Genomic DNA, 27,477 nt, shown 5'->3' with positions numbered 1-27,477 from the left:
TAGGGTTAAAAAGCCCAAAGGCAGCCTCTCCTATTATAGGTAATATTTCATGGCCATCCCAAGTTCCCTAAGGTATTTAAGAATCAACCACCCCATGTGAACTCTTCCCTCACCTATAGACTATAGACCATGCACAGCTTGAGGTTACCCTATAATCCTATCTTACTATAATTCACCAAATGTCCGTCCGTCTGTCTGTCCGTCCGTCTATCTGTCTGTCCGTCCGTCCGTGCCCAGGTACCGCAAAAACGGCTGAAGCGATCGCAACGATACACCTCCATGCCCGTGGGATTCCCACAGGTGACCCCACTAGTATAATAAATATGAGTTTCCTTGCAAGAAACTTCAATGCTGGAGGAGGCCATTAGGTCCATCAAGCCTATGTAAAGGCTACCAACCTATGCTTCTTTGTCCATCTTCTAGCATTTCTAAATGCTGAACATCAATCAAGGAAATAGAGCATGTCATTTTAAAAGCCTTTGGTATGACTCAGCCAGAGTTTGCACCTCTGACCTCCCAGACTCACAGCAGACACTTTATCCATTACTCCACCGGGGCAAGTTAGAAGGTCATTATTGATCCACGTGAGTTATTGTTTTAATTTATTTAGCCACCAACTATCCAATAGTGACATGGTAATTATTCTAGTTAGGCTTAGGATCCTAAAACTTGGAATCCAAGTATAGAATACTGCCACCAATTCAGCTCGATCTGAACGCATAACAACTTGGATTAATTGTGCTATGCTATCACAACTCGGCCATCACAAAACCCATACTTGCTCGACTATTTACAAACGGTATCCTTAATGGATTTACATCTTCAAAATTGTTAGAACTTATTTTAAGAGATGGAAGTACGAAGGAGCTACACTTGGTCTGTAGGATTGTTGGAGTGCGGTATATAGTCCACTCAATTTTTGTGATGGCCTGTGATTGTTGTGTCCTCAGGATATGTTATTGTGTCCTCAGGACAGGACTCAAACTCAGGTTGTCCAAAATTTTGTGTCCTCAGGTTTGTGGGAGGTCAAATGCAATTTATTTGTTTTTACAGTGAAGCACACAACTTTGGTCCTCTCTGTTTTGTGAAACTTTTTCTTAAATAAGTTTATTTAATGGCCCGGCATAAAGTTTTGATTGGATCTTTGTACTCCTGAACAAGTTCACAACAACTCCAAATGGCACCAGGAATTTCCCAGCAAAGCAATCACCCTGCCTTTGCCAGCGGAACATTGTGTTTTGTGGTATGTAATGGTTGCAGAGTCTCTATATTCTATTCCACCACTTCAATGAATGATGTGTTTTTGGTAGGGTCAAAGCATTGAACACATCTGAAACTAGATGGTATTCATAGAATACTTACCCAACGCAGTCAACTTGTTGCGAGCCAACTCTTCTGTTTTTGAACATTTTTTTATTTGATCCAATATGGCTGCCAGACCACGTGAGCGATGACATAAATTTATATTCTCTAATATAATTGTTGCATAGATCACGCTCAATACATTTCAAACTGATCAGAGTTGTAAGGGTTAGCGTTGTCCCTGTCGAATTATGACGTCATAATTATGGCACCAATGCCGTCATCGTTAACAACACCTATTCCCCATATGGAGTTCTTTACAATGAGCCACGTTTCAATTTTTTCCATGCAGCGGTTTTGGAGATATAGAGGTGCAACATTTTTCGGTTTTTCCAAGATGGCGCCTGTACCACATGACCTATGACGTCATGATTATCATTAAAATATTCTACAGGAGGAGGCGCTCCTATGGTGAAAATTTCGTGCCCATCAGACCAACAGTTGCTGAGAAAAGAAATTCACAATGATCGGATAAGTGTTGTATGTGTCGAATTATGACGTCATAACGAAGGCACAGATAACATCATCATTAACATATCTTATTTCCCAAGGGCAGTACTTGACAATGAGCCATGTTTCAATTTTTTCCATGCAGCGGTTTCGGAGATATAGAGGTGCAACTTTTTTCGATTTTTTCCAAGATGGCGTCTGTACCACGTGACCTATGACGTTATAATTATCATTTTAAAATTCTACAGGAGCCACACATATTCTGAAAATTTCGTGTCCATCGGACTAACATTTTCAGAGGAATTTTTGTTTTATTCATACTGATCAGATCAAGCGTTGTACTTGTCGAATTATGACGTCATAATTAAGGCACCGATGACATCATCATTAACATATCTTATTTCCCAAGGGCAGTAGTTGACAATGAGCCATGTTTAAATTTTTTCCATTGAGCGGTTTGGGAGATATAGAGGTGTAACTTTTTTCCAAGATGGCGTCTGTGCCACGTGACCTGTGACGTCATAATTATGATTAAAAAATTATACAGGCCGAGGCGCTTTTTGGGTAAAATTTCGTGTCAATCGGACCAACGGTTGCCAAGAAAATGAATTTTTAAAATGCAGACATGTGCGGCACACACACGTACGGCACACGACACATGGCACATGGCACACATACGCAACTGAATGCTTAACCCTGTTTTTCACTTTGCGAGCGCAGGGTAACTAGAACAGTACTGAGTAGAGAGCATACTTCTCCCAGGCTGAACAGTTTACGTTTTGTATCCCACTAATACAGTGGTTCTTAACCTTTTTAAAGCCGCCGAACCCTAACGGAAACCCACTGAACACTCACGGAACCCCTCAAATTTGACCAAAAAATTAAGAAGAATTGCATCTTAATGCGTTTTCTGTTCTTCTTTTAGGGAGGCGATCTGGGAAATGCGTGATTTTGTTTTGGCAAGGGCCACCCTCAAATCATTTTCGCATGCAAGCCTGCTCCTTTTCTTTGTTTTAATGTCCACCAGTTTCGAAAACGCATGCTCGCAGAGATACGTTGTAACGAATGGCGTGAGGATCTCAAGGGCAATTTTAGTGTTGTGAGGATACCCTTCCATTTGGCGGCACCAAAACATTGAAAGCGTTGTTGTGCCGAAGAGTTGTTGTTGAGTCTGGCTCTGCTGAAGTTCGATGAGGTCGTCGAGGTATTGGTCGTTGACATCTGCTGTTGCAACGTCGAGAGTAAACGGCTGCCGCACCCCATGCTGGGTATTCCTCTTGGTCGGGGAAGTAGCCGTCGAATGACTTTCCCAGCTCATCCAAGTGCGTGGCAATCGCTTGCTTCAGCTCCCCCGGTACAGCAGTGCCTCCAACTTCAGACTCATCTTCGATCCCGCTCACGCACTCATTCAGTAGCGAAAAGTTCGCGAAGTTGTCGTTATCTGTTCGCCGCCTCCACAACGGTAACTTCTTTCGGAAAGCGCTCAGCTTTTCTTCAGATTCGATGACATTCACTTCACTGCCCTGCATCTGGCAATTGAGATGATTGAGTGCATCGAAGATGTCAGCCAAGTACGCCAAGGCGAGGATGAACTCTGACTCTTGGAAGTGCGTTGCATGGCAATGCTGGCGTTCTCGCAAAAACAGGGCTAATTCTACACGCAAGGCAAAAACACGGCTCACTACCTTCCCTCGTGATAACCATCGAACGTTAGAGTGGTAGAGAAGGAATTCGAATTCAGAGCCGATTTCATTGCACAGCTCTTTGAAGATGCAATGATTCAGAGCACGGCTTTGCATGTAATTCACAGTTTCAATGACGATTTTCAGAACATTGGCCAGTTTTGGAGGCAGGGTTTTTGATGCCAGCGTGTGTCTGTGCAGGATGCAGTGCGTGACGATGATGTGTGGTGCATCGGCCTTCACCAGCACTCCAAAACCGGAGTTGCATCCTGGCATGGCTGGAGCTCCGTCCGAGCAAACTGCAGACACCATGTTCCACGAGAGGCCGTTGCTTCTGAAGAAGTCGTCCACAAGCTTCTTCACGTCAGCTGCCTTCGTCGTTGTTGTCAGAGGCTTGCAGAACAGAAAGTCTTCCTTGATCTCGTCTCCTTTGACATAATGCACAAATAAGATGAGCTGGCTCAAATTCGAAACGTCGGTGATCTCGTCGAGTTGAAGGCTGAATTTCGTCAGGCTCGCGACTAATCTGCAACTACCTGGGCGAGGATGTCGTCGCTCATGTCGTCGATTCTGCATCTGATTGTGTCATTTGAGAGTGGAATGAGAGACAACTTGTTTTCAGCAGCTTTTCCCAGCATGATGTTGGCCATCTTCAACGCAGCCGGTTTGATGAGTGTCTCGCCAACGGTGTGTGGTTTGCCCTGCTTTGCGATCAGGTATGCAATTTCATACGACACGGTGAGGATCGGTTTGTCAATTGGAACGAAGCCAAGAGTGGGCAAGGTAGCACTTGCGTCGAATCTGACTCTCTTCAATTTGAATTCATCCAGCGTTGCGTCTTTGTACTGCCCCTCACCGTGCAGTTTTTTGAAGTGTTCCCGTTGTTTTGCTAGTACTAGGCTGGAGTTGTTCAACTTGACATTGCAAAGCATGCATTGAGGACGCTGACTTCCGTCCCGTTCCGTCAAACACGTGAACCCGTACCGCACGTAATCCTCCGACTACTTCCTTTTTTTGCTCGACATACTGCAAAAAAAAAGAGAAAGTAACAAACTGATCTTAATTGAGTTCGTGCAAATAATTATATGAAATAATTAAAAAAGAAACATGCTTAAATATAATCAGTACCCCTCTGAAAACTGAGAAATGTTAATGAAGAAAACATAACTTATAGTTACGATGACGGGATTTATTATCGACTCAACTCTGTCACCTCAAATCCCATTATAATATTACATAGAAAACTGCGAATTGTTAGTTTTGAATAGCGACCAAAGGAGTTATATCACCTCCACCTAATTTTCTGAGTATTTCAATCATATTTTATAAAACACCATCCACTTTTGACTTTAATGTAACTCTGAACCCACCCTGCATATCCACAAACATTTCCAACTTACTTTTCAATTAATCAGTAACTCCAAAGTAAGGCGCGACCAATGACGCACGGCACACGTCAAGCTAATCGAGGCTATTCACTGGAATTTCCGAACACCTGCAAAGTCCAAAATCCAGTAAGTAAGTAAGCAAGTAAGCACCATCAACAGAATAATTAGCGAGTTGCTTATTGATTCAACTTACTGCAGTCAGTGTGAAACAACTTATCTTAAACACAGACCAGAGAAACCATGAATGGGATGGGAATACAATTACAAATAACATTTCCATTCGTTCGTAACATACATAGCAAAATAATAATAATATTAATAATAAGCGTAATTACACATAGATTCAAAATTGATACAAAACTAAAAACAAAAAAACAACAAATTGCAATGCATTTCGGAGGACCTCCGCCGAACCCCTGAGACTGGCTCACTGAACCCCTGGGGTTCGGTCAAACCCAGGTTAAGGACCACGGCACTAATAGGTCAGATCTGGATTTGTACCTGAACAAAAATCTAATAATTTCGTCCTTGTCACACAACCAACCTGCCCACCAGTTTTTGTCCAAATCTGTCCACAACTTTTTGAGATATCCTGTTCACAAACAAACAGAGAGACAGACAGGGGTGAAAACATAACCTCCATCCACCTTTGGTGGCGAAGGTAAAAATAGCAGATCAGGGCATCCATTTTTCAGCCTTTGCTGAAGATCAGAGAGGTTCTTATTCCATGCTATGCTGTTGCCAGCCTTTGGAATTGAATTGAGTCGAAAGAGGAATGAACATCTCTTTACTTGTTTAAAGTTACTGCATTCAAAATAAATAGTGTGTGTGGGTTCACAACTTGAAAGGATGCACTACCTGGTGAAAATCCTGGTCATTGTAGCAAAAGCTTTGTTGTATCGGTAGCAAAACCTTCCGGTAACCGCTCGATGGGAATGAAAATTGCCGTTTTGCCTTGGGCGGCACATCACCTAAGAGCTTACTCTGAGTTAAGTGATCTCGGAGCAACGAACTATTCAACAGAGGAACTTCCTCATGCTTGAGCAATTCATGAACCTCAGTGCTCTTTTCTTCTCAATTTATCCTCGTTTTTTATAAACCAACACTACCAATACAAATTCTGCATCTGCTTCCCAACACAACCTTACGCTTCTGCTGCTGCGGCGATGATTCTGCCTCGTGAGTGCAACAACCTTAACGTTTTCACGCCGAGCCAAATATCTTTACTCTGCGGCTTCACGGGGAGTCGTGAAAATTACCCATGGTGCACCTCGGTGCTTTATCACAGTTTGCCCTGTGGACCTATTGCATGATATGGAGGTGAATTCAGCAGCAATCTATTGCCGTGCCATTCTTACAGTTGTAATCTCCTCGTTTTTTCCTCAGCGGAACACTGTGGCATTGTGTATTCTCTTTATATTAGTCGTGAACTGTCGGAAGAACTGCAGAAACACATCTCCCAAAAGTAGTCACACTGGGTTGCCCAAAGGGAAATGGTGGTGTATTGCGGCTCACAGAGAATATCAAACTTGGAAATAGCTGGGTTCAATACCAACTGAGTTATTGGTCTGCCTGTGAAGAGGACATGATTAGAATAGGGTTTCCAACCGAAGGAACAAAGGGAAAAAATTGGAAGTGAAAATGAGGCCTCGAAGGACACTCTTTCATGCCGCTTACACTGCTCACTTGACTTCAATATCTAGCTATCTCTTTTCAAAGTGAGCCGAACAGGTGAACCATGAAATAATTTTTCATCAACATTGCTCCGACTGGTCCTAAGATATTGATGTTCAACCCAACTGGTTGGTTGCTATCTTTTTGTCTTGTCTTTACAAGTTTGTCATGGAGTAATGGATGGAATCTGGATCGCCATAAAGCAGCAGCTGGGAACGAATTGCTCTTTCCTTGAGTGTAAGTTAATAGACCGCATCATTCCTGCTTTCTCCTGCCTCGTTTTCTGCCTGAAGTTGAATTTGAGAGAAGGTGGCAAATAGATCCAGGCACCATTGGCAGGGCTGAAATCTATTGACCTTCGACAAGATGGTCTTTTACTGATTTCTCAATTCTTGTAGCAGTTGCAGACTTTGATCGATGGAAAGTTGTCTGTTCCGCACCCATTATTCCATAAATTTCCGTTTAAAGAATCACACTCTCACTAAGAATGGCAATCCGTCATCAAGAGCCGCCACTAACTTATAATGTGATTCTGAGAAATCTATTATTTTATTGCAATAATTTCAAGATAAAATTTTTCTCTCATACATTTCTTGATTGAAGCTCTTGGCTTGACAGTCAGAACTGTTTGTCAGATGAGCTCTCATATCGAGTGCGAGAATCACAAAAAAGTTAAATCTTATATCCTGAGACTGTAATCTCTATGGCAGCAATTTTACAACCCTCAGTGTTTACACCTATTATATAAATAATGGTTATTTTTCTGACCTGAAGGAATATTTCTAATGGATTTACATACAGGCATTATTGTGACTATCGGAGGTTGTGTTTTCACCCCTGCTTGTTTGTTTGTCTGTCCGTGAGCAGGATATCTCAAAAGGTTATGGACGGAATCAGAAGAAGGATTGTTGGCAGGTTGTGTGTGTGAGTGACAATGATGATTTTGTTAGACTAGTACACCCTCAGACTCCCGGAGGGGCAGGAAGGGTCATTGGGGTATATAGATTGGGGTCATTGGGGTCAATGGGGTATATAGATTACAGTCGATCTATGATCGGGTCTCAAGAACATTGGATGTGTGTTCATTTACCAAGTTTCTTGTGGAGAGATCGCCAAGTGGTTTAAGCATTCAAGCAAGCACTCAATTCAAAACCGTTAAGGAACGGTTGGCTTGGCAAGCGCTAGCTAGCTGCTTGGTAAAGGAGCACAACCCGAACTTCCTCCCTTTCAGTTTCGTATGAAACAGCAGGAGCGAGTTTCAAAAGTTTGCTCTGAAAAATGCCACCGTAGCGGCAGAAAGGGCCATGTTATTATCCCAACATTTGTGGGTTATATAGAGTACAGTAGATCTTCGCTCAGTTCTGTCAGTAAACCTTACTTCATGGATGTAGGGTTTCCTCCAAATTTCTTCATTTAGTGTTATAAAGAGCATCAGCGACTGTTTAAAAAGCTAAGCATACATGTTTGTGGTATATAATATTTTACTTCCTGCAGAAGCCATTGCTCCCACGGAAACGCCATTACAACTATAAGCTATTTATACACGTTATCACTGCAGGAAAAACACCTTGGGGAAGTGGGACATTATTAGTATTAATATTGTTTTGTAATAACATTAACAATATGAGATTATCATTCATTTAATTATTAAGCGTCTTTGGAAATACGCCACAATAAAGCTAATTTAACATTGATATACACCTCAACTTGCGACCCCATTGATGGCAATGGCGGGCAAACTTGCTCGGGGGGCAAATGAATGCGCTACAACCTTCATTGTGTAACCCTTCATCATCCTGTCAAGTTTGGTTAAGATTGGATAAGTAACGACAGAATGTATTGGCGTCAAAAATTCATCAGACAGACACATAAATGGCATATTTTAGTATGATTTTGGTGAAGATCCGGATCCGGATAATATAATTTTTAAAGTGATCCTTGACCATTGAGAGATAGGGCCAAAAAACGATATTTAGCATGATATCTGAAAAAGTTTCTGGATGGATTCGGACGAAAGTTGTTGCATGGGTTCGGTGTGTGAAAAGGACGAATTTATTCGATTTTGGTGAAGATCGGAATACGAGAATTTTTTTTGAATGTCAAGTGATTCTTCACCATTGAGTGTTAGTTCCAAAACGGTATATAGCACGATATCTCAAAAAGTTGTGGATCGATTAGGCCAAAACTAGGTAGATGTGTTGGTTAGATGACAAGAACAGGCAGACTAGATTTTGGTTCAGGTCCGAATTCTGATCCGGTCTATCAGTGGATACAAAACGTTAACTGTTCAGCCTGGCGGAGGTCTACCGAGTGCCGTTCTTCTTTTAACGATGTCTTAGCTCTGCCTTGTCCTGGACTGCTCTTGAAAGCTATTTGAAATACGGTAGTGAAAGTGTTTTCCATACATGTTGTAGGTCACATGTTGAAGACTTTTCCATTATCCATAGTTTTTATGTGCAAGACCATAATTGCACTGAGGTTTGATGCTGCCGAAGACAGACTATCTGCTGAAAGAAACATATCTTCAGGGTCACCAAGTGTAATATGTTCTGAACCACTGATTTCTTCACTCGATTATTGAACAGTACTTTGGCCAATCTTGACTTCTGGACCAGGATAACAACATCAACGTGTATCCTCAGTCCAGGGTTCTTGTACCGTTGATTCTCATCAAAGTCATCATCCACTCTCAATTGTGCTCGGCAATACACATGTGTAATATGTTTGGGCATCTGAAGGATGGATATTGGACCAATTTGATATTGTCTTTCGGGACTTTTCGGCCTGACGGGGTGCACTATGGGTAAATGGCAAACTTGTCTCTAGAGTTGTGTGCTTTGAGAACCTCATGTATATCTATGGATGTCGATCTAGGTGGATCTTCACAAAAATGGATGTATAAAAAGCCTATGTCAGCCTCAGAGCCCAACTTCCTTTAATATCCAAGCCAAGTCACATGTAATCCAATGGATCACCAATAAGGAACAGGTACCGGATATCACGACAGGGACTGCACCATTTCCAAGAGGTGAACCATCGTATCTTATGGTAACTAGTACAGACACCAAAAATCTGGCCACAAAAGCGCAATGGTCCACTTCAGTTGAAGGAATATGTAAAAACAAATAAATTTGCATATACAGTCATGTGAAAAAGTAAGTACACCTCATGGAAAGTTTTGACTTTTTCAACATATTTCAACATACAGCTATTTGATCTTCATTTCAACAATATTGATAGATAAAGGTGATATAATATAACAAATATCATGAAACATTTACATTTTGTCCATTGTATAATTTAAATAAACATAAATGCAAAGTTCGCATGTGGAAAAAGTAAGTACACCCCTACATTTATCACTACTTCAAATATCTAAAATTAGAATCAGGTGCACCAGCTCAGGAGCAAATGATTACAACATCGTTAGAAAGGATCTTGGAGGAACCTGTCTTATTTAAACCTCAGACATTTAGTTTGGTTTGCTCTTTGTTGTTGAAGTGTGCGGCGTCACCCTGCCAAGATCAAAAGAGCTCTCCGAGGCCTTCAGAAAGAAGGTTATAGGTGCCTACGAGTCTGGGAAGGGATTTAAAAAGATCTCCAAACAATTTGAAATCAATCATTCGACTATCCGGAAGATCATCTACAAGTGGAGAAGATTCCAAGCAACTGCCAACTTGTTCAGGCCAGGCCGCCCCAGCAAGTTCAGCCTGAGAGCAGACCGCAAGATGCTGAAAGAAGTCTCTAAGAACCCCAGAATGTCATCACATGACCTACAGGTAGCTCTTGCCACTGTTGATGTCAAAGTGCACGAGTCTACCATTAGAAAGAGGCTGCACAAATTTTATCTACATGGGAGGTGTGCCAGGAGGAAACCTTTGCTGTCCAGAAAGAACATCAGGGCAAGACTAAAGTTTGCCAATGAACCAGCACTTCTGAGACCAGAACCAGAAGAAGGCAAAGACCAGCACTTCTGGAAAAATGTGCTCTGGACAGATGAGTCAAAGGCAGAGCTATTTGGCCACAATACCAGAAGACATGTTTGGCGAAAACCAAAGACAGCATTTGTCCACAAGAACCTGATACCAACTGTAAAGCATGGTGGTGGAAATATTATGGTTTGGGGCAGCTTTGCTGCATCAGGGCCTGGGCAGCTCACCATCATAGAATCCACCATGAATTCTTCATGGTACCCGAGGGTGCTTGAGGATAATGTGAGGCCGTCTGTCGGAGAGTTGAAGCTCAACCGAAGGTGGACCTTGCAACATGACAGTGACCCTAAACATACGAGTAAATTCACCAGGGAATGGCAGAAAAGAAAGAAATGGAGGGTACTGGAATGGCCAAGTCAAAGCCCGGATCTAAATCCCATCGAGATGTTGTGGGGGGATTTGAAACGAGCTGTGCATGCAAGAAACCCCTCAAACATCACACAGCTGTAAGAATTCTGCAGGGAGGAGTGGGAAAAAATTTCTCCCAGTCGATGTAGAGACTGGTAGACAGTTATAAGAAACGCCTACTTGAGGTTGTTTCTGCCAAAAGGGGCAATACCACCTATTAGAGCCAAGGGTGCACTTACTTTTTCCACATGCAAAATTTGCATTTATGTTTATTTAAATTATACAATGGACTACAAAATGTAAATGTTTCATGATATTTGTTATATTATATCACCTTTATCTATCAATATTGTTGAAATGAAGATCAAATAGCTGTATGTTGAAAAAGTCAAAACTTTACATGGGGTGTACTTGCTTTTTCACGTGACTGTACATATACGAGGGCAATTCCAATTTGACCCGGATTTTTATTTCCAAGAAGCAGAGCAATGTATGCAGATGCATCATTTTTAATGAGATTTGTCTTCATTGTGTTGAGAACGAGAACTCCCTAATCAAGATGGCGGCAACTGAGATAACAAAGAGGGTGGACAGGGCGAATAATTGCGAATTTTCTGGTCAATTAAAACGTCACATCTGTAGAAATTTACAAATCACTGGCTGAACTGTATGGTGGTGATTTCCGGTCAATTTCACCGACAAGTTTATAGCTTCAAACATAAGTCCAGGTCATAGTTGACCAACTTACAAGCTTAGTTGTAAAACACCAATCTGGAGATTTGGTGACACGTGGTGTGTATGTGGGGACAAATTGCCAATTGTATGTTCCTGGCTCCTGCTCAAGTCCACTGGGATTGAGCAGGAAAGACCAATTATGATTCGTTGGTTATAATGTGATGAGATTTAACTGCTAGAAGTGTTGAAATTGGAGAAGCAAATCACGGGTATGAGAATCCATGCAGATGGAGGCGCGCTGTGACAACAGCTCCGCAAGGACCTGCCGAAGAACCACAACTTATTTTTGGTGTTATGAATTCGTTTTGTCATTCGTTCTTTCATTCATTAACATTGTAAATCCTTAAAAATCGAGGCGTCTTTGGAAGTTATATTCATTACCCGAGTGGTTAAGTTTATGAGCTTATGTGTGCGGCGAAATTACATGAGGCATTCAAAATGGCACACGGACGTGGAGACGTCCACGGAATTGCAGTTTCATTTTCAATATGTACAACATCAGGATGTATTTGCGTTCCTCAAATAACTGCTGCTTGGTTCCAGGCTGATTGCACAACTCAACTCTTTTGTCAGTCTTTTCTCACTTCTATGGATCCACCTTCCAGAGGTCGGTCTTTCCCACTCTTCCTTCTTGGAGTTCGAGCATTGCACCGCCATCTCATGTTATCCCCCATCGATGCGCATAATCTTTTTTGCACCCATTGACCATACCTAGCCTAGCACTCTTAATTGTAGATTACTGAGTTTCCTCCCCTCCTCTCTTGTCTGCATTCCTGTTTGTTCATTCCAATCATTACTTCCCCCATCTAAGGTGGGCAGACGTTATGCTTTCACCCCTGTTTGTCTGTCTGTTTGTTTGTTTGTCTGTTTGTTTGTTTGTTTGTCTGTCTGTTTGTCTGTTTGTTTGTCTGTTCGTTTGTCTGTTTGTCTCTGAGCAGGATATCTCAAAAAGTTATGAACGGAATCGGTCGAAACCTTATGGACAGGTTGTGTGTGGGACAGGGACTAATTTATTCCATTTTGGTGAAGATCAGCATCTGGATACGATCATTCTATTTTTTCGTATCCGGATACAAGAAGAAGTGATTCTTTACCATTGAGTAATATGGCCAAAAAGGATATGTAGCACGATATCTCCAAAGGTTGTGGACAAATTCGAACCAAACTAGGTGGATGGGCTGGGTGGGTGACAAGAACAAGCCGATTCGATTTTGGTTGAGGTCCGGATGCAGATCCGGTCTATCGATTTATCAATACCATGAAATTTAATATCTACATGGAGTTAAAACATTGGCATTTTCTGGAATATTTTGAGATATATCGTATTTGCATTTTCGTACAATATCAAGTTGGCTGTGCTTGAAAGAAGCCCCAGAAATATTCCTGTGTGACCATTTTGTGTTTTACATCAACTCATAAAGCAGATGGATGTCTGTGTGTTGCGCCCCCGCCATATGGATGCTGTCGGGGGGAGCTCGGAATGGGGGGCTTTTGGCTGGCCTTATTTTTTGCAAAAGCAATTTGCGTAACAAGCTCCTTATTCCAGGAGCCTCACTTTAGATCAGGATTTCATGCAATCAGGATCAGCAATCAGGATTTCATGATAAGTTAATAAAGAAAAATTCTTTCTCATTCCGTCAAGTCAATTGGAAGAACCTAACTATCATATGATTCAGTCGTGTTGTGATTTACCTGCGCAAGGTCCTCACTAACTAACAGGATGTGCGTCTGCGCTACTACCTTGGCTTACATGTTGGAAAAAGAGAAGTAAATCTACCCTAAGCTCTCTTTGTGGTCCATTGAGCAAACGTACCGCAGAACAGACCTGAGCATTGTCCATACCAAAAGTCTGTGATCATTGGATGACAAATCAGAATTACCAACTGTCATGAATCACACGTGATGATACGGGGAGTGGTGATGGTGGTTTGCTCACAATAGTCGTGCAAAAAACATCTCTGATTATGAAGTTTTCTCGAGTCCTTTAACTCCATTGAGAGCTTTGTTTCAACATCTATAAATAATTAATTGTGATAATATCAATGCCTGTCAACATCTCTGCCACAGAAAGCGGACGGAGGTTATTTTTCACCTGTTTGTCTGTCTGTCTGTTTTCTGTCTGTCTGTTATTTGCAAAATCTAAGATTTGTCAAGTATATTGGTTTGTCTTGTGCGTTATTCTGTCTGTCTGTCAATCGTTTACAGGTCACAATTCTGAACCGATCGTCATGAAACTTGACTAAGTTGAAGAGGTAGTCACAACTGAGAAGCCTATTGATTTTGAGGTCAAAGGTCATCTTGCGGTCAAATTCCTAAAATCGTCATTTTTTCATCATTGCCATGAAGGTTGAACAGCATTTGCATATTGAGTCACTGAATTGGGAAATCAACTGTGTCGAGGCCAAAAGGTCAAAGGTCAACTCAACGTCACAACTTCTTAAATCATCAATTTTCATCTAAAACATAATCAATTTTCATCGGATTGAACCAAATTTTGATTAAGATCGACAATTTAAATCATAATGAAATGGGCAATTTGATGTATCCATGGCAACTTGTTTTTTGGGGTGAAGGGGTGTATTTTGCAATTATCGTGCTCTGCGCGACATCTTCCTCGTTTGTTTGTCCGTGAGCAGGATATCTCAACAAGTTATGGATGGATTCGGATGAAACTTGGTGGATAGGTTGGGTGTGTGAGAAGAACTAATTGATTCGTCCTCGGTAAATATCCTGATTTCGAACTGGATACGAATATATATATATGTATGTATATATATATATATATATATATATATATATATATATATATATATATATATATATATATATATGTAGCGGTTACCGCTGGATGCACACAATCGCCTTGCACCGGCCAGAACACGACCAGACGCGCCTCTCCCGGGCATGCCCGGACTCACTGTTCCCGGGCACGCCCGGTCTCGTCTTTCCCGGGCATGCCCGCTCTCGCCTTTCCAGGGCTCGCCCAGAGCGTCCGGGCATGCCTGCTAGCGCCTTTCCAGGGCTCGCACAGAGCGTCTGGGCATGCCCGCTATCGCCTTTCCAGGGCTCGCCCAGAGCGTCCGGGCATGCCCGCTATCGCCTTTCCAGGGCTCGCCCAGAGCGTCCGGGCATGCCCGCTCTCGCCTTTCCAGTGCTCGTCCAGAGCGCCCGGGCACGCCCAGCCTCGACTTGCCAGGCCACAGCCAAACACGCCCGGGCAGGTCCAGACTCGCCTTTCCAAGGCTCGCCCTTGACACCCGGGCATGCCCGGTATAGCTTTTGCCGGGCAAACTTCCCGACATAAATGTGTATATATATTGCTGCCCGATAAACGGGCTTTGGTCAGAATACCTGAGCTGTTTTGTTTCAATAAAGCAACTCGGACGAATTCCGTCTTTGGTCGCGTCAATTCTTTCGACTCGCGTTGGAGCGCCGCTCCTTCACTGGTGACCTACCGACATGGACACGGCAGTGACTCTTAAACTGCCTACCTTCTGGGAGGCTCATGCGGCTGTTTGGTTTGCCCAGGCGGACTCCCAGTTCGCCCTGCGAGGCATCACCGCGGACGACACCCGCTTCCACCACGTCGTGGCAGCGCTCGGTTCCGCCACCGCGGCCCGCGCCCTGAGCCTCCTCGAGCACCCGCCGGCTGCCGACAAGTATGATGCGCTGAAGACGCTCCTCCTCGACGCTTTCGCCCTCTCACCGGCGGCACGCGCACGGCGCCTGCTCGACCTGCCCGAGCTCGGCGACACGCGCCCGTCCGAGCGCATGGACTATATGCTCTCGTTGCTCGGTGAGCACTCTCCGGATTTTCTGTTCCGCGAGTTGTTCCTTCGCCAGCTGCCTCACCCGGTACGCCTCGCCCTGGCTGGCACGTCGATCACCGATCCCCGTGCCCTCGCCAGGGAAGCCGATAAGATCTCCTCGGCGGGCCTACACATCGGCGCGGCTACCTGGAGCCTGCCGCCGTCCGAGGCGACGCCCACGACGCCCAAGCGCCCTGCGCGGTTGGAGGCCGAACTGCCGGTGAAACTGGTGGCCGCCACGCCGCACCGACCGCTTACGACACGACGGCCGGGGCCTCCACCTGACCAGGCGTGGTGTTCTTACCACACCAGGTTCGGACACAAGGCTTGGACGTGCCGACCCCCGTGCACTTTCGGCAAGTCGGGAAACGGCCGGGCCGGCGTTCATTCCCAGCCATGAGCGCCGGCCACTCGGGCAACTTGCTTTTCATTCGGGACAAAGCGTCCGGGCGGCGTTTCCTTTGTGACACCGGCGCCCAACTGAGCGTCATACCCGCCTCCAAGCAGGACAGCCGGGACGCCGTTTGTGGCCCCTCTTTGGTCGCTGCTAATGGCTCGGCCATACGCACTTTCGGCCCGCGCAACGTCACCCTCTGCTTCGGCAGCCAGCGCTTTCAGTGGACCTTTGTGACCGCCTGCGTCCCCATGGCTTTGCTGGGCGCCGACTTCCTCTGTGCGCACGGGCTGCTGGTCGACGTCAAACGTCGTCGCCTTGTCAACGCCGAGACCTTCAGCTCCCTGGCGTGCACGATGAGCAGCTCCACGCCGACCGAACTGGCGTGCGCCCTCCCGACGGCGAACGAGTTCGCTCGCCTGCTCGCGGAATTCCCGGCCCTCACACGACCGACGTTTTCGGCCGTCGCAGTGCGGCATGGGATCGAGCACCACATACCCACTACGGGCCCGCCAGTCTACGCCAGGGCCTGCCGCCTCGACCCGGCCAAGCTCGCCGTGGCAAAGGCCGAGTTCGACGCGTTGGAGCACCTCGGCATCGTGCGGCGCTCCAATAGCGCGTGGGCCTCACCACTGCACATCGTGCCAAAGCCGGGGGGCGGATGGCGCCCGTGTGGCGACTACCGCCGCCTCAACGACGCTACCACCCCCGACAGGTACCCGATCCCGCACATCCAGGACTTTTCCGCCCGTTTGGCGGGACGGGTCATATTTTCCAAAATTGACCTGATACGGGGATACCACCAGGTACCTGTCCGGGCGGCCGACGTCCCGAAGACGGCCGTCATCACGCCGTTCGGCCTGTTCGAATTTTTGAGGATGCCGTTTGGCCTCAAGAACGCGGCCCAGGCGTTCCAGCGCTTAATGGACGGCGTGCTGCGCGACCTGCCATTTCTTTTCTTCTATCTGGACGACATCCTCGTCGCCAGCACGTCCCGCGCCGAGCACCTCCTCCACCTCCGAACACTGTTCAGTCGCCTCAGCGAGCACGGCTTAATTGTCAACCCGGCCAAATGCCACTTCGGCACGACGACCGTTGACTTTTTGGGCCACCGCATCACCAAGACCGGGGCCGTGCCGCTGCCGACCAAGGTCGAGGCCATCACCACGTTCCCGCGTCCCCGTTCCATCAAGGCCCTACAAGAGTTCCTCGGCATGGTGAATTTTTATCACTGATTCGTGCCCCGCGCTGCTCAGCTCATGCGGCCCCTTTACGAGGCCCTCCGCGGCAAGCCGGCCAAGCATGACATCGTTTGGTCCGCGGCCATGGATGCGGCCTTCGCGAGCGCAAAACGGGCCCTCGTCGACGCAACGCTGCTGGCTCACCCGGTGCTCAACGCGCCCATCGCCCTCACTACGGACGCCTCCAACTCCGTAGTGGGCGCCGTCCATGAACAATGGGTGGACGGGGTTTGGCAGCCACTCGCTTTTTTCAGCCGGCAGCTCCGGCCGAACGAGTTAAAATACAGCACGTTCGACCGCGAGCTGCTCGGTCTATTCCTGGCCGTTCGCCATTTCCGACACCTCCTGGAGGGCCGCCCGTTCACGGCTTTCGTCGACCACAAGCCGTTGGTCTACGCAATGGCCAAAGTCACGGAGCCGTGGTCGGCCCGCCAGCAGCGCCACCTCTCCGCCGTGTCGGAATTCACCACGGACATCCGGCACGTCGCCGGCAAAGACAACGCTGTGGCCGACTGTCTTTCTCGGGCCAGCGCGAACGCGGTCCACCTCGGCGTGGACTTCGCGCTCATGGCGGCCGACCAGACCACCGACACCTCGGTGCAGGCCCTCCGGGCGGCGGACACGGGCCTCCGCCTGGCCGACATCCCCTTCGCGGGCACCGTCCTGCTCTGCGACGTCTCCCAGGGCCAGTCTCGCCCCATCGTGCCCGTTTCCTGGCAGCGCCGCATCTTCGCCTCCATCCACGGCCTTTCTCACCCGGGCCGGAAAGCTTCTCAGAAGCTGGTGTCGGTGCGTTTCGTCTGGCACGGGCTTCGACGGAACGTCCGCGACTGGGCCAACGCCTGCACGGCCTGCTAGCGGGCCAAGGTCCACCGCCACACCCAGGCCCCGCTGGCACCTTTCACCGTGCCTGCACGGCGTTTCGACCACGTCCACGTGGACCTGGAGGGTCCCCTGCCCCCATCGCGGGGGTTCACCCACCTGCTCACCATGGTGGACAGGACCACCAGGTGGCCGGAGGCCGTGCCCCTCACCTCCACCACCACCGCCGACGTGGCGCAGGCGTTCATCGCCACCTGGGTCACGCGCTTCGGCGCACCGGCGGACATCTCGTCCGACCGCGGCCCACAGTTCACGTCCGAACTTTGGGGCGCGGTCGCCTGCTCGTTGGGGGTCACGCTGCACCGCACCACGGCCTACCACCCCCAAGCCAACGGGTTGTGCGAGCGGTTTCACTGCTCCATGAAGGCCGCACTCATGGCCGGCCTTCAGGACGACGGTTGGACCGACCGGCTGCCGTGGGTCCTTTTGGGCCTCCGCACGGCCCCCAAGGAGGACCTCCGGGCGTCCGCCGTCGAGCTCGTCTACGGCCAGCCGCTCCGCGTCCCGGGCGAGTTCGTGCCCGACGCTACCAGTCCCTGGTCCGCCGCACACCAGCGCTCGGACCTCCAGGAGGCCGCCCGCCGATTTGCCCCCGTGCCAACGTCCCGCCACGGTGGCCCCCAGTCCTACGTCCCCCCGGCGCTTCGCACAGCGGAGTACGTCTTTGTGCGTCATGACGCGCACCGGGGGCCACTCCGGCCGCCGTACGACGGGCCCTTCCGGGTCCTGCGATGGGGCGACAAGTCCTTTGTCGTCGACGTTGGCGGCCGGTCGGACCGGATCTCTGTGGACCGCCTCAAACCGGCGCACATGGACGTCGACCGACCACCACGGTTGGCCCTTCCTCCGCGGCGAGGCCGCCCCCCGTCCACAGTTCCCCCCGCTCGACCACCCACCACCACGTCGGACCCCTCCCCACGACCCTCCAGGGGTCGCTTCGGCCGGGTCATCCGGACCCCCCTTAAATTGACCCTGCCGGTGCCGGTCGATTCTGGAGGGGCGTGTGTAGCGGTTACCGCTGGATGCACACAATCGCCTTGCACCGGCCAGAACACGGCCAGACGCGCCTCTCCCGGGCATGCCCGGACTCACTGTTCCCGGGCACGCCCGAACCTCCCGGGCACGCCCGCTCTCGCTTTTCCAAGGCTCGCCCAGAGCGTCCGGGCATGCCCGCTCTCGCCTTTCCAGGGCTCGCCCAGAGCGTCCGGGCATGCCCGCTATCGCCTTTCCAGGGCTCGCCCAGAGCGTCCGGGCATGCCCGCTATCGCCTTTCCAGGGCTCGCCCAGAGCGTCCGGGCATGCCCGCTCTCGCCTTTCCAGTGCTCGTCCAGAGCGCCCGGGCACGCCCAGCCTCGACTTGCCAGGCCGCAGCCAAACACGCCCGGGCAGGTCCAGACTCGCCTTTCCAAGGCTCGCCCTTGACACCCGGGCATGCCCGGTATAGCTTTTGCCGGGCAAACTTCCCCACATAAATGTGTATATATATTGCTGCCCGATAAACGGGCTTTGGTCAGAATACCTGAGCTGTTTTGTTTCAATAAAGCAACTCGGACGAATTCCGTCTTTGGTCGCGTCAATTCTTTCGACTCGCGTTGGAGCGCCGCTCCTTCATACATATATATATATATATATATATATAATATATATATATATATAATCGGGAGATTAAATCAGACGCGGATGTAGCTTCAGGACGTCGATCTTTAATTTTCGACAAGCTTTCGACCAACAAAGGTCTTCTTCTTAGTCGTCCCGAAGTTCAACGGAAGGGGGGTTCACTTCCGTTGAACTTGGGGACTACTAAGATGAAGACCTTTGTTGGTCGAAAGCTTGTCGACAATTAAAGATCGACGTCCTGAAGCTACGTCCGCGTCTTATTTAATCTAACGATTATTTATTCAATGCAAATGAGACGCCCTGCTCGTACTGTGGAGTTTCTACTATTTCTTACAGTTATATATACTAGGGCATGCCCGTACTATATATATATGTAAAATTATATCCCCCCCCTCTATTTACATGAAATGGTTTGGTCCATTCGCAAAGCCAAAGCGAACGGCTTGCGAGTACGGTGACAATCCCCCCCCCCCCCCCCCTCTATTTACATGAAATGGTTTGGTCCAAAGCGAACGGCTTGCGAGTACAGTGACAATCCCCCCCCCTCTATTTACATGAAATGGTTTGGTCCAAAGCGAACGGCTTGCGAGTACGGTGACAATCCCCCCCCCCCCCCCCTCTATTTACATGAAATGGTTTGGTCCAAAGCGAACGGCTTGCGGAGTTTGGTAAAGAAATCGTCATAGCGTGCACAAACGCGCAGGAAAGCGAAAGAATCGCAAATTAGTTTTAATTAGTTTTAAAACATAGTTTAACGCCAACATAGTTTGCCAACGTGAAATAAATGAATACGCTCTCAAATGTGCCGTCCGAGGCAGAGTCTGTTCGGCACGTTCGGCACACGTGATAGCTCGCTGCTCTCTGATTGGTGGAATCGTTTTTTGGACATAGCTCGGTAACTACTTCTCCGATTAATATGAAACCTTGAAAAGGCACATCCTCAGGTCCCCAGCAATATACCTGGCAAGTTTAAAGTATATCGGACCCGTGGTTGTCGAGAAACAGCGGTCACAGACACACAGACATACACACAGACATACACACAGAGATTACTGGAATTATAGATAGACTAGGACGTGCCCGTACGTGGGTGCCCGTTCGGAAAAACATTCCAAACCGCGTGGCAGTAACGACCACAGAACCCCCCCCCCCCTCTATTTACATGAAATGGTTTGGTCCATTCGCAAAGCCAAAGCGAACGACCACAGAACCCCCCCCACCCCCCTCTATTTACATGAATGGTTTGGTCCATTCGCAAAGCCAAAGCGAACGGCGAACGGCTAAATCGCCATAGCTCGGTAACTACTTCTCCGATTAATATGAAACCTTGAAAAGGCACATCCTCAGGTCCCCAGCAATATACCTGGCAAGTTTCAAGTATATCGGACCCGTGGTTGTCGAGAAACAGCGGTCACAGACAAACACACACACACACACACACACACACACACACACAGACACACACACACACAGAGATTACTGGAATTATAGATAGATATATATATATCGATGTATATGGTGGGCTGTTGACGCGTTATCAACGGAGGTCCATGGTTCGAGCCCCGCATTGAGTCAGAATTTTTTCACACTTAGCCCGTCGCAGGAATTTGATTCCTGTTTATAAAATTATATATATATATATATATATATATATATATATATATATATATATATATATATATATATATATATAACTATAAATATACAGTATATAGCACAATATCTCGTTGTGGACCAAATTTTACGAAACTAGGTGGATGAGTTGGCTAGGCGACAAGAACAAGCTGATTACATTTTGGGTCAGGGCCAAATCCAGATCTGGCCTATCAGTGGGATACACATTGTAAACTGTTCATCCTGGCGTAGATACTCTACCAATTGCTGTTCTAGTTACCACTTTTATTGTTGTTTTATTGTCTCAGTTGTATTTTAGCCCCCGGTAGATATAAGGAACACTCTATGATAGTTGGAATTGTGTGTTAAAAGGAAGCCAACTTTCCCTTGGCATTTACCAAAATTGTAGCATAATTATTTGTGACCAAGGGACAGGGTTGAAGATATTGAGAAGTTCCTCACACGTCACTCCGAGGTACAGCATCGAGCGGGGCCTTTAATTAATGCCACGCCTGTCGCACTCTGGGGAGACACCAACATTAATTGGCACATTATGTGGCCCACCACTCCTGAAACCAAGTCACCAAGGCCAAAAAGCAATTGACACTGAATAAAGTTAATCACATCACCCTGGAGGACCTCACAGGTACTGTAACTGGCAGGTCACGTAGTCGGTCCATTTCGGAGTGATGCCCGTGCGCTTCAATAATTGATAGGAGGCACCACTCGTGAATTCCTCGGCTCCAGGCAGAATGTTGACCTTGTCCGTGTCATGTGGTCCTCGTTGCAGGAGACGAGGAGATTGGCTTTGATTCGCCGTACGAGCAAGAAGGGAAAGTGCAGTTCGTCATCGACGCGGTGTACGCGATGGCGCACGCCCTGCACAACATGCACCAAGACATGTGCCCGGACTACGTGGGCCTTTGCGTGAAGATGGACCCCGTGAGTGGGCGAGAACTCCTGCGGTATATCCGGAAGGTCAACTTCACCGGTGAGTGTGCGGAGAGAGGACGTTATTGGATCTGTGTGAACGAATACGAGAGTTTGATGAAGCAATATGACTGCTCGATTGAGTGAACTAGAATGCAATACAAGCAATAAAAAGGTAATTACTCAATAAGCACTAGGCCTTTGTGCTGCAGCTCTAGGAAATGAATCCTATTTAGCCATTGGGTATAGGCAGCCATATTGGCAAGATCCATCAGGAAGTCAACAATAATGAGAAAGGAAAATATTCTCCACCAGGCACTTTTGAATGGCTACCATTGTTCGTGGCTTCTCCTCATTTTTTTGGCCATTTTTCTGGAAATGTTCATTTGTCATTTAAGATTATGCAAACGCAAGGCTCATGTAAGAGCAAAATATGAAGTGGTTTCAATGGGAGACCAGGTGAGAGATGACATAGGATGGCGGTGAGCTGACAACCTTGAAGCAGTGGAGGTAGGAACATGATTGGCCAGATACAGAAAGGTGATGCGATAGGGCAAAGCAATCCCAGTGATTAAAAAGCCTAAACATAAGGGCTGGAAGGATAGCTTAAGGAGATGCACATACACACCTTTGAGCTACAGTGCCCATGGAGAGTCCACACCCCCTTTAGAAAATTTTCACCTTTTGTTACCTTATGGATTGGGATTAAATTGCATTAAATCAGAATTTTTCCACCTTTATTTACACATCGTAACCCACAACTTCCAAGTGAAAAACAAATTCTACAAATTTCAGAAAATTAATTAAAAATACACAACTAGAATATCTTGGTTGGATAAGTGTCCCCCCTGAGTTAATACTTGGTGGAAGCACCTTTGACAGCAATTACAGCTGAGTTTGCTAGGATAGGTCTGTACGAACTTTGCACACCTTGATTGGGCAATATTTGCCCATTCTTCAGTCCAAAACTGTTCAAGCGCAGTCAAGTTACGTGGGAAGTGCTGAGAATAATCTTCAAGTCATGTCACAGATTTTCGATTGGATTTAGGTCGGGGCTCTGACCGGGAACTCGACATTTATCTTTTTGTACCTTAGCCACTCCAGTGTAGCTTTGACTGTGTGCTTCGGGTTGTTGTCATGCTAAAAGGTGAACTTCCATCCCAATTTCAGCTTTCTTGCAGAGGGGAGCACGTTTTCCTCTAGGTCGTCTAGGATATTTCTACATCTTGCTCCATCCATTTTCCCTTCTATCCTGACTAACCCTAACCCAGTACCTGCTGATGAGAAACATCCCCATAACATGATGCTGCCACCACCATGCTTCACAGTAGGGATGGTGTTCTTTGGGTGATGTGCTGTTTTGGGTTTGCTCCAAACATAATATCTTGCAATTAGGTCAAAATGTTCCCTCTTGGTTTCATTAGATCACAAATTTTTTTGCCACATGGCTTCAGAATCTCTGCAGTGCTTTTTTTGCATACCTCAAACGGGACTCAAGGTGGGCTTTTTTGAGTAATGGCTTCCCATTTGCCATCCTACCATACAGGCCAGACTTGTGGATATTGTTGTCACACAATGACAATTTTTGCCATAAAGGCCTGTAGCTCTTTCAGTTTCCATTGGCCTCTTGGTGGCCTCTCTGATCAGTCTCCTTCTTGCTTGGTAATCCAGTTTGGAGGGACGACCTGATCTCGGCAAGGTCTTGGTGGTACCATACGCGTTTCACTTCTTAATCGTTGTCTTGACTGTGCTCCAAGGGGTATTCAAGGCCTTTGAAATATTTTTATACCCACTCCCTGATCTGTGCCTTTCCATATACTGATTAAGTTGCAAATTCGCATCAAAATCACCTTCAGTTGAACATCAGCCCTGGCCAGCCGGGTCCAGAACGACTTTTGCCAGAACTGTTCCCCTGGCTGACCGCACAAGAAAGTGGAGATAATTGGTGGCATTATGAAGAAGAAAAAGAAGGAGAAGAGGAAGAAGAAGGAAAGCCTGGACTTTGAAAGGTCGAGGAGGAAGATTTTGATGAATGAAAAGTTCATCTTGCTAGAGATGGAGAGGGTTGGTGGCTGAAAGGGTAATGGGAACAAGACCGGATGAGAGACGGTAGAAGATTTGAAAACCACCAATCGATCTACTTTGAATAAGCATTAGGCCCTGTCTTCCAATCTCAGCAATAGTCAGATGAAAGTGATGGAGAGACGTGAGACAAATACAACCCCAAGACAATATATCTCCATTACCTTACTCCACTGTTCAACATTTTAGACAGTTTGCAGGTTGTGAACGGACTTCGTCAGTTGTGAAGAGCAACCAATACTTGTATTATGAGCAAAATGCCTTTCCTGAGTGATCTGATCGTATAGTCAATTCATGGGGCCCTCAGTGGAGCTGCCATAGTGGCTTATGGATCAGATATGATATACATGAGGTGAGAGACGTGAGACCAAATCTCCTAGAGTTATGATCTGAAGGCCTAACCAAGGTTTGCATTACAGACAGAATAACCTGCTTAAGTGTTCTCCAAAGGATGGCTATGTTGCAGCATCCTATGGAAAACATGGCATTGCTAAGGGCACGGTGCTCCATGATGTTGGCAAAACACCTCCTCGCTCCATTTGGGCCTGATTATGTTAGAAATCAAGGATCAAGTTTTGTCAATGGTCCACACATCCGGCCTTCCGATCCTCCCAACCACCATCTGCAATTAAACAAAGATTTAGGTCCAGAGAGATGGCCATGATCTCTTTTTGAGATTGAGGCCCTCCAACCATTGTTAATTGAGAGAGTAGAGGCAGCATGGTCCAGAGTAAATGGCAAGGTCTGAGAACAAGGCTCGGGTTGACGAGTTGGTGTTCTCATCTGAACCCCGAGTTCATGACATAGGTGTTTGGTGTTTGTTTGATGTGTTTGGTATGACTCGGTCAGAGGTCTTAACACTGACCCCACCAGATTCAGAGTGGATCCTCCAACCAATGCTCTCTCCTTCTCTCTTTCACTCTTTCTCTCTTACTCTCTTTCTCTCTTTCTCTCTTTCTCTCCTTCTCTCTCTCTCTTTCTCTCTCTCTCTTTCTCTCTCTCTTTTCTCTCTTTTCTCTTTCTCTCTCTCTCTTTCTCTCTCTCTCTTTTCTCTCTTTCTTTCTCTCTCTCTTTCTCTCTTTCACTCTTTCTCTCTTTCTCTCTTTCTCTCTTCTTCTCTCTTCTCTCTCTCGTTCTCTCTTTCTTCTTTCTCTCTCTCTTCCTCTCTTTCTCTTCCTCTCTTGTTCACACTCTCAATGTTATCACCCAACTCTATTTACAAAGTGAGGTCACTGAAATCCGTTTGGTTTCTCACAAAATTGCAAAGGTGAGCAGTTACTCACCTCCGAGTTGTCTAGCCTGGATTTAAATGTCGACCACCTGCCGGAATTGTTTGGTGGGAGGTAGCGATCCCACGGTGTCCTCCGTGACGAGTAGGTGAGCTATCGCCGGTACCTTGAACAAATTATAAATTCCTGCTCTAACCTACAGGACGCACTGCATCAGTGGCACAGCTGCGTCCTCAGCAAGTGATTCCCCCCCACTTCCCCTATTGTTAGTTGTCTGCTACAAGGGAGTTTCATCCCAAACAATCATACAAATTGAGTGTCGGTATTCCTTTAGCCTGTGAAAGTTATATGTATACATTCTTTTCCTCCTTGTCTTCGCTAATTTTGAGTGAAAATTTTACACTTATAGCTCAATAAATTCCTTTTTTTAAATCTTCATTTATTTATTTTATTCTCAACCTGTGAATGCACATCCGTGAACATTGCACTGTGTGCACAATTTGATGACTTGGTGGAGCATCATTTATTATTCTTACGACCACCACCATTTTGTTCCCCCCCCCCCCCCCCCATTGCCTTTGAGCAATATGCCTCAAATGAAGCATCATTCCACTAGTCTTTATAAGGTGTACTGACGACAAGTCTCACAAATATGGGACAAGGGCTTAAGGGGACCATGCATACTTTTACCTGCAATTGAAGATATTGCTACACAAACCTAGGGGCGGATCCAGAGGGGGGGGGGTGCAGGGGGTGCGCACCCCCCCCCCCCTTCGATCCAGGATGAGGGTGCAGGCAGTGCGAATCTGCTGAAATGTTGGACCAGGGAAGAACACAAGGAACTGCAGAAACTTCCAAGAACGCACGAAATGCCGTTTCTGACGATCAATTTTTTTTTAATTTCCTGGGGGAGGACCGCCAGACCCCCCCTTTATCCACCCTCAGCGCTATCGTTTCTTGCACCCCCCCCCCACCCCCCGTCTTGAAATTCCTGGATCCGCCCCTGAAACCGACACTCCATATGGAATTTAAAATGGGATGCTGACGTCAAACACCAGGTGCTCAGGTGGGATTTTCCTCTGTAGACTGCTCCTCCGAACTCAAAAACTCACTGCGAATGAATCACCAGTAATGCAGAAAGTCTTTCAGTCAGATCCACCAGAGGGCAGCAAGTTGGGACATGTGTGTGTTTGTGTGTGCACGTGTGTGTTGTGTGTACGTGTGTTTGTGTGTGTGTGTGTGTGTGTGTGTTTATGCATGTGTGTATGTCGGTGAATGAATCGAAGTCCACCACAATGAAGAAGAAGAAGTAACAAGATTTATTAACATACCAAGTACACGATCGCGGAGATGCTCTGGAAAGAGAAGGTCTCACGCAGCCTTCAGGATCTCCAAGCATCGAACTTCACCATACCGAGAGTTCAGTTTAAATACAAAACTAATCAAATTATTTCCCAACGAGACAAAAGGCAGTTTCAAAGGATCTGGATCGCTCTTCCTGTCTTATTGGTCTGATTTACAAATGAGACCGAGCTCCAGGCTTTCATTCTCTATCGTATCGGCCCTGATAGTCAGGTTCACCATGTCAATAAATTATATTTCGTTCAAAATCATGGTAGATTAGCAAACCTATACATTTTTGGAAAGGTTATAGCATAAGGAAACTAAAAATCAATGTTTACATTTGGAGAGATACCTGTATGGCGGCCATTTTGGATTTTTTGGATTTTCAAAATGGCCACTGTAAAATACATATTTTGTTCTATTTCTGCCTCTAATTACCCTAAAAACTTTTAAAATATACTAAACCTATATTTTCAGGGACAAGGAATCCAATGAAAGTATCAAATTAGTGCTATGGGGAATGGTAAGACACGAATCAAAGGTTTTGAATTGCAAAATACTGTCTTTATATTCGTGATAAGTTGCATAATCAAATACATGTTATCATTTTGTACAGGCAGTTAATAACATCAAAATGTGTCACAATAATTCATATCACCAAACATACACAGGCAGTCAGCAAAATCATATATACACATGCAGTC

General features: G+C 46.7%; 1 protein-coding gene across 1 annotated transcript in view; it reads left to right on the top strand.

Annotated features, from left to right (window-relative positions):
- The window catches only part of LOC137425664 (metabotropic glutamate receptor 8), a 574,551-nt gene that overhangs the window by 376,280 nt on the left and 170,794 nt on the right, over positions 1 to 27,477 (top strand). Inside the window, exon 7 of the mRNA XM_078776933.1 lies at positions 21,979 to 22,179. Coding sequence (XP_078633059.1) covers positions 21,979 to 22,179 — 201 coding nt within the window. The remainder of the gene's footprint in view (positions 1 to 21,978; positions 22,180 to 27,477) is intronic.

The sequence above is a fragment of the Myxine glutinosa genome, chromosome 4 (assembly GCF_964187855.1).
Source record: "Myxine glutinosa chromosome 4, kmMyxGlut1.1, whole genome shotgun sequence".
Taxonomy (NCBI): domain Eukaryota; kingdom Metazoa; phylum Chordata; class Myxini; order Myxiniformes; family Myxinidae; genus Myxine; species Myxine glutinosa.
This window is presented reverse-complemented; position numbering and strand designations above follow the sequence as displayed.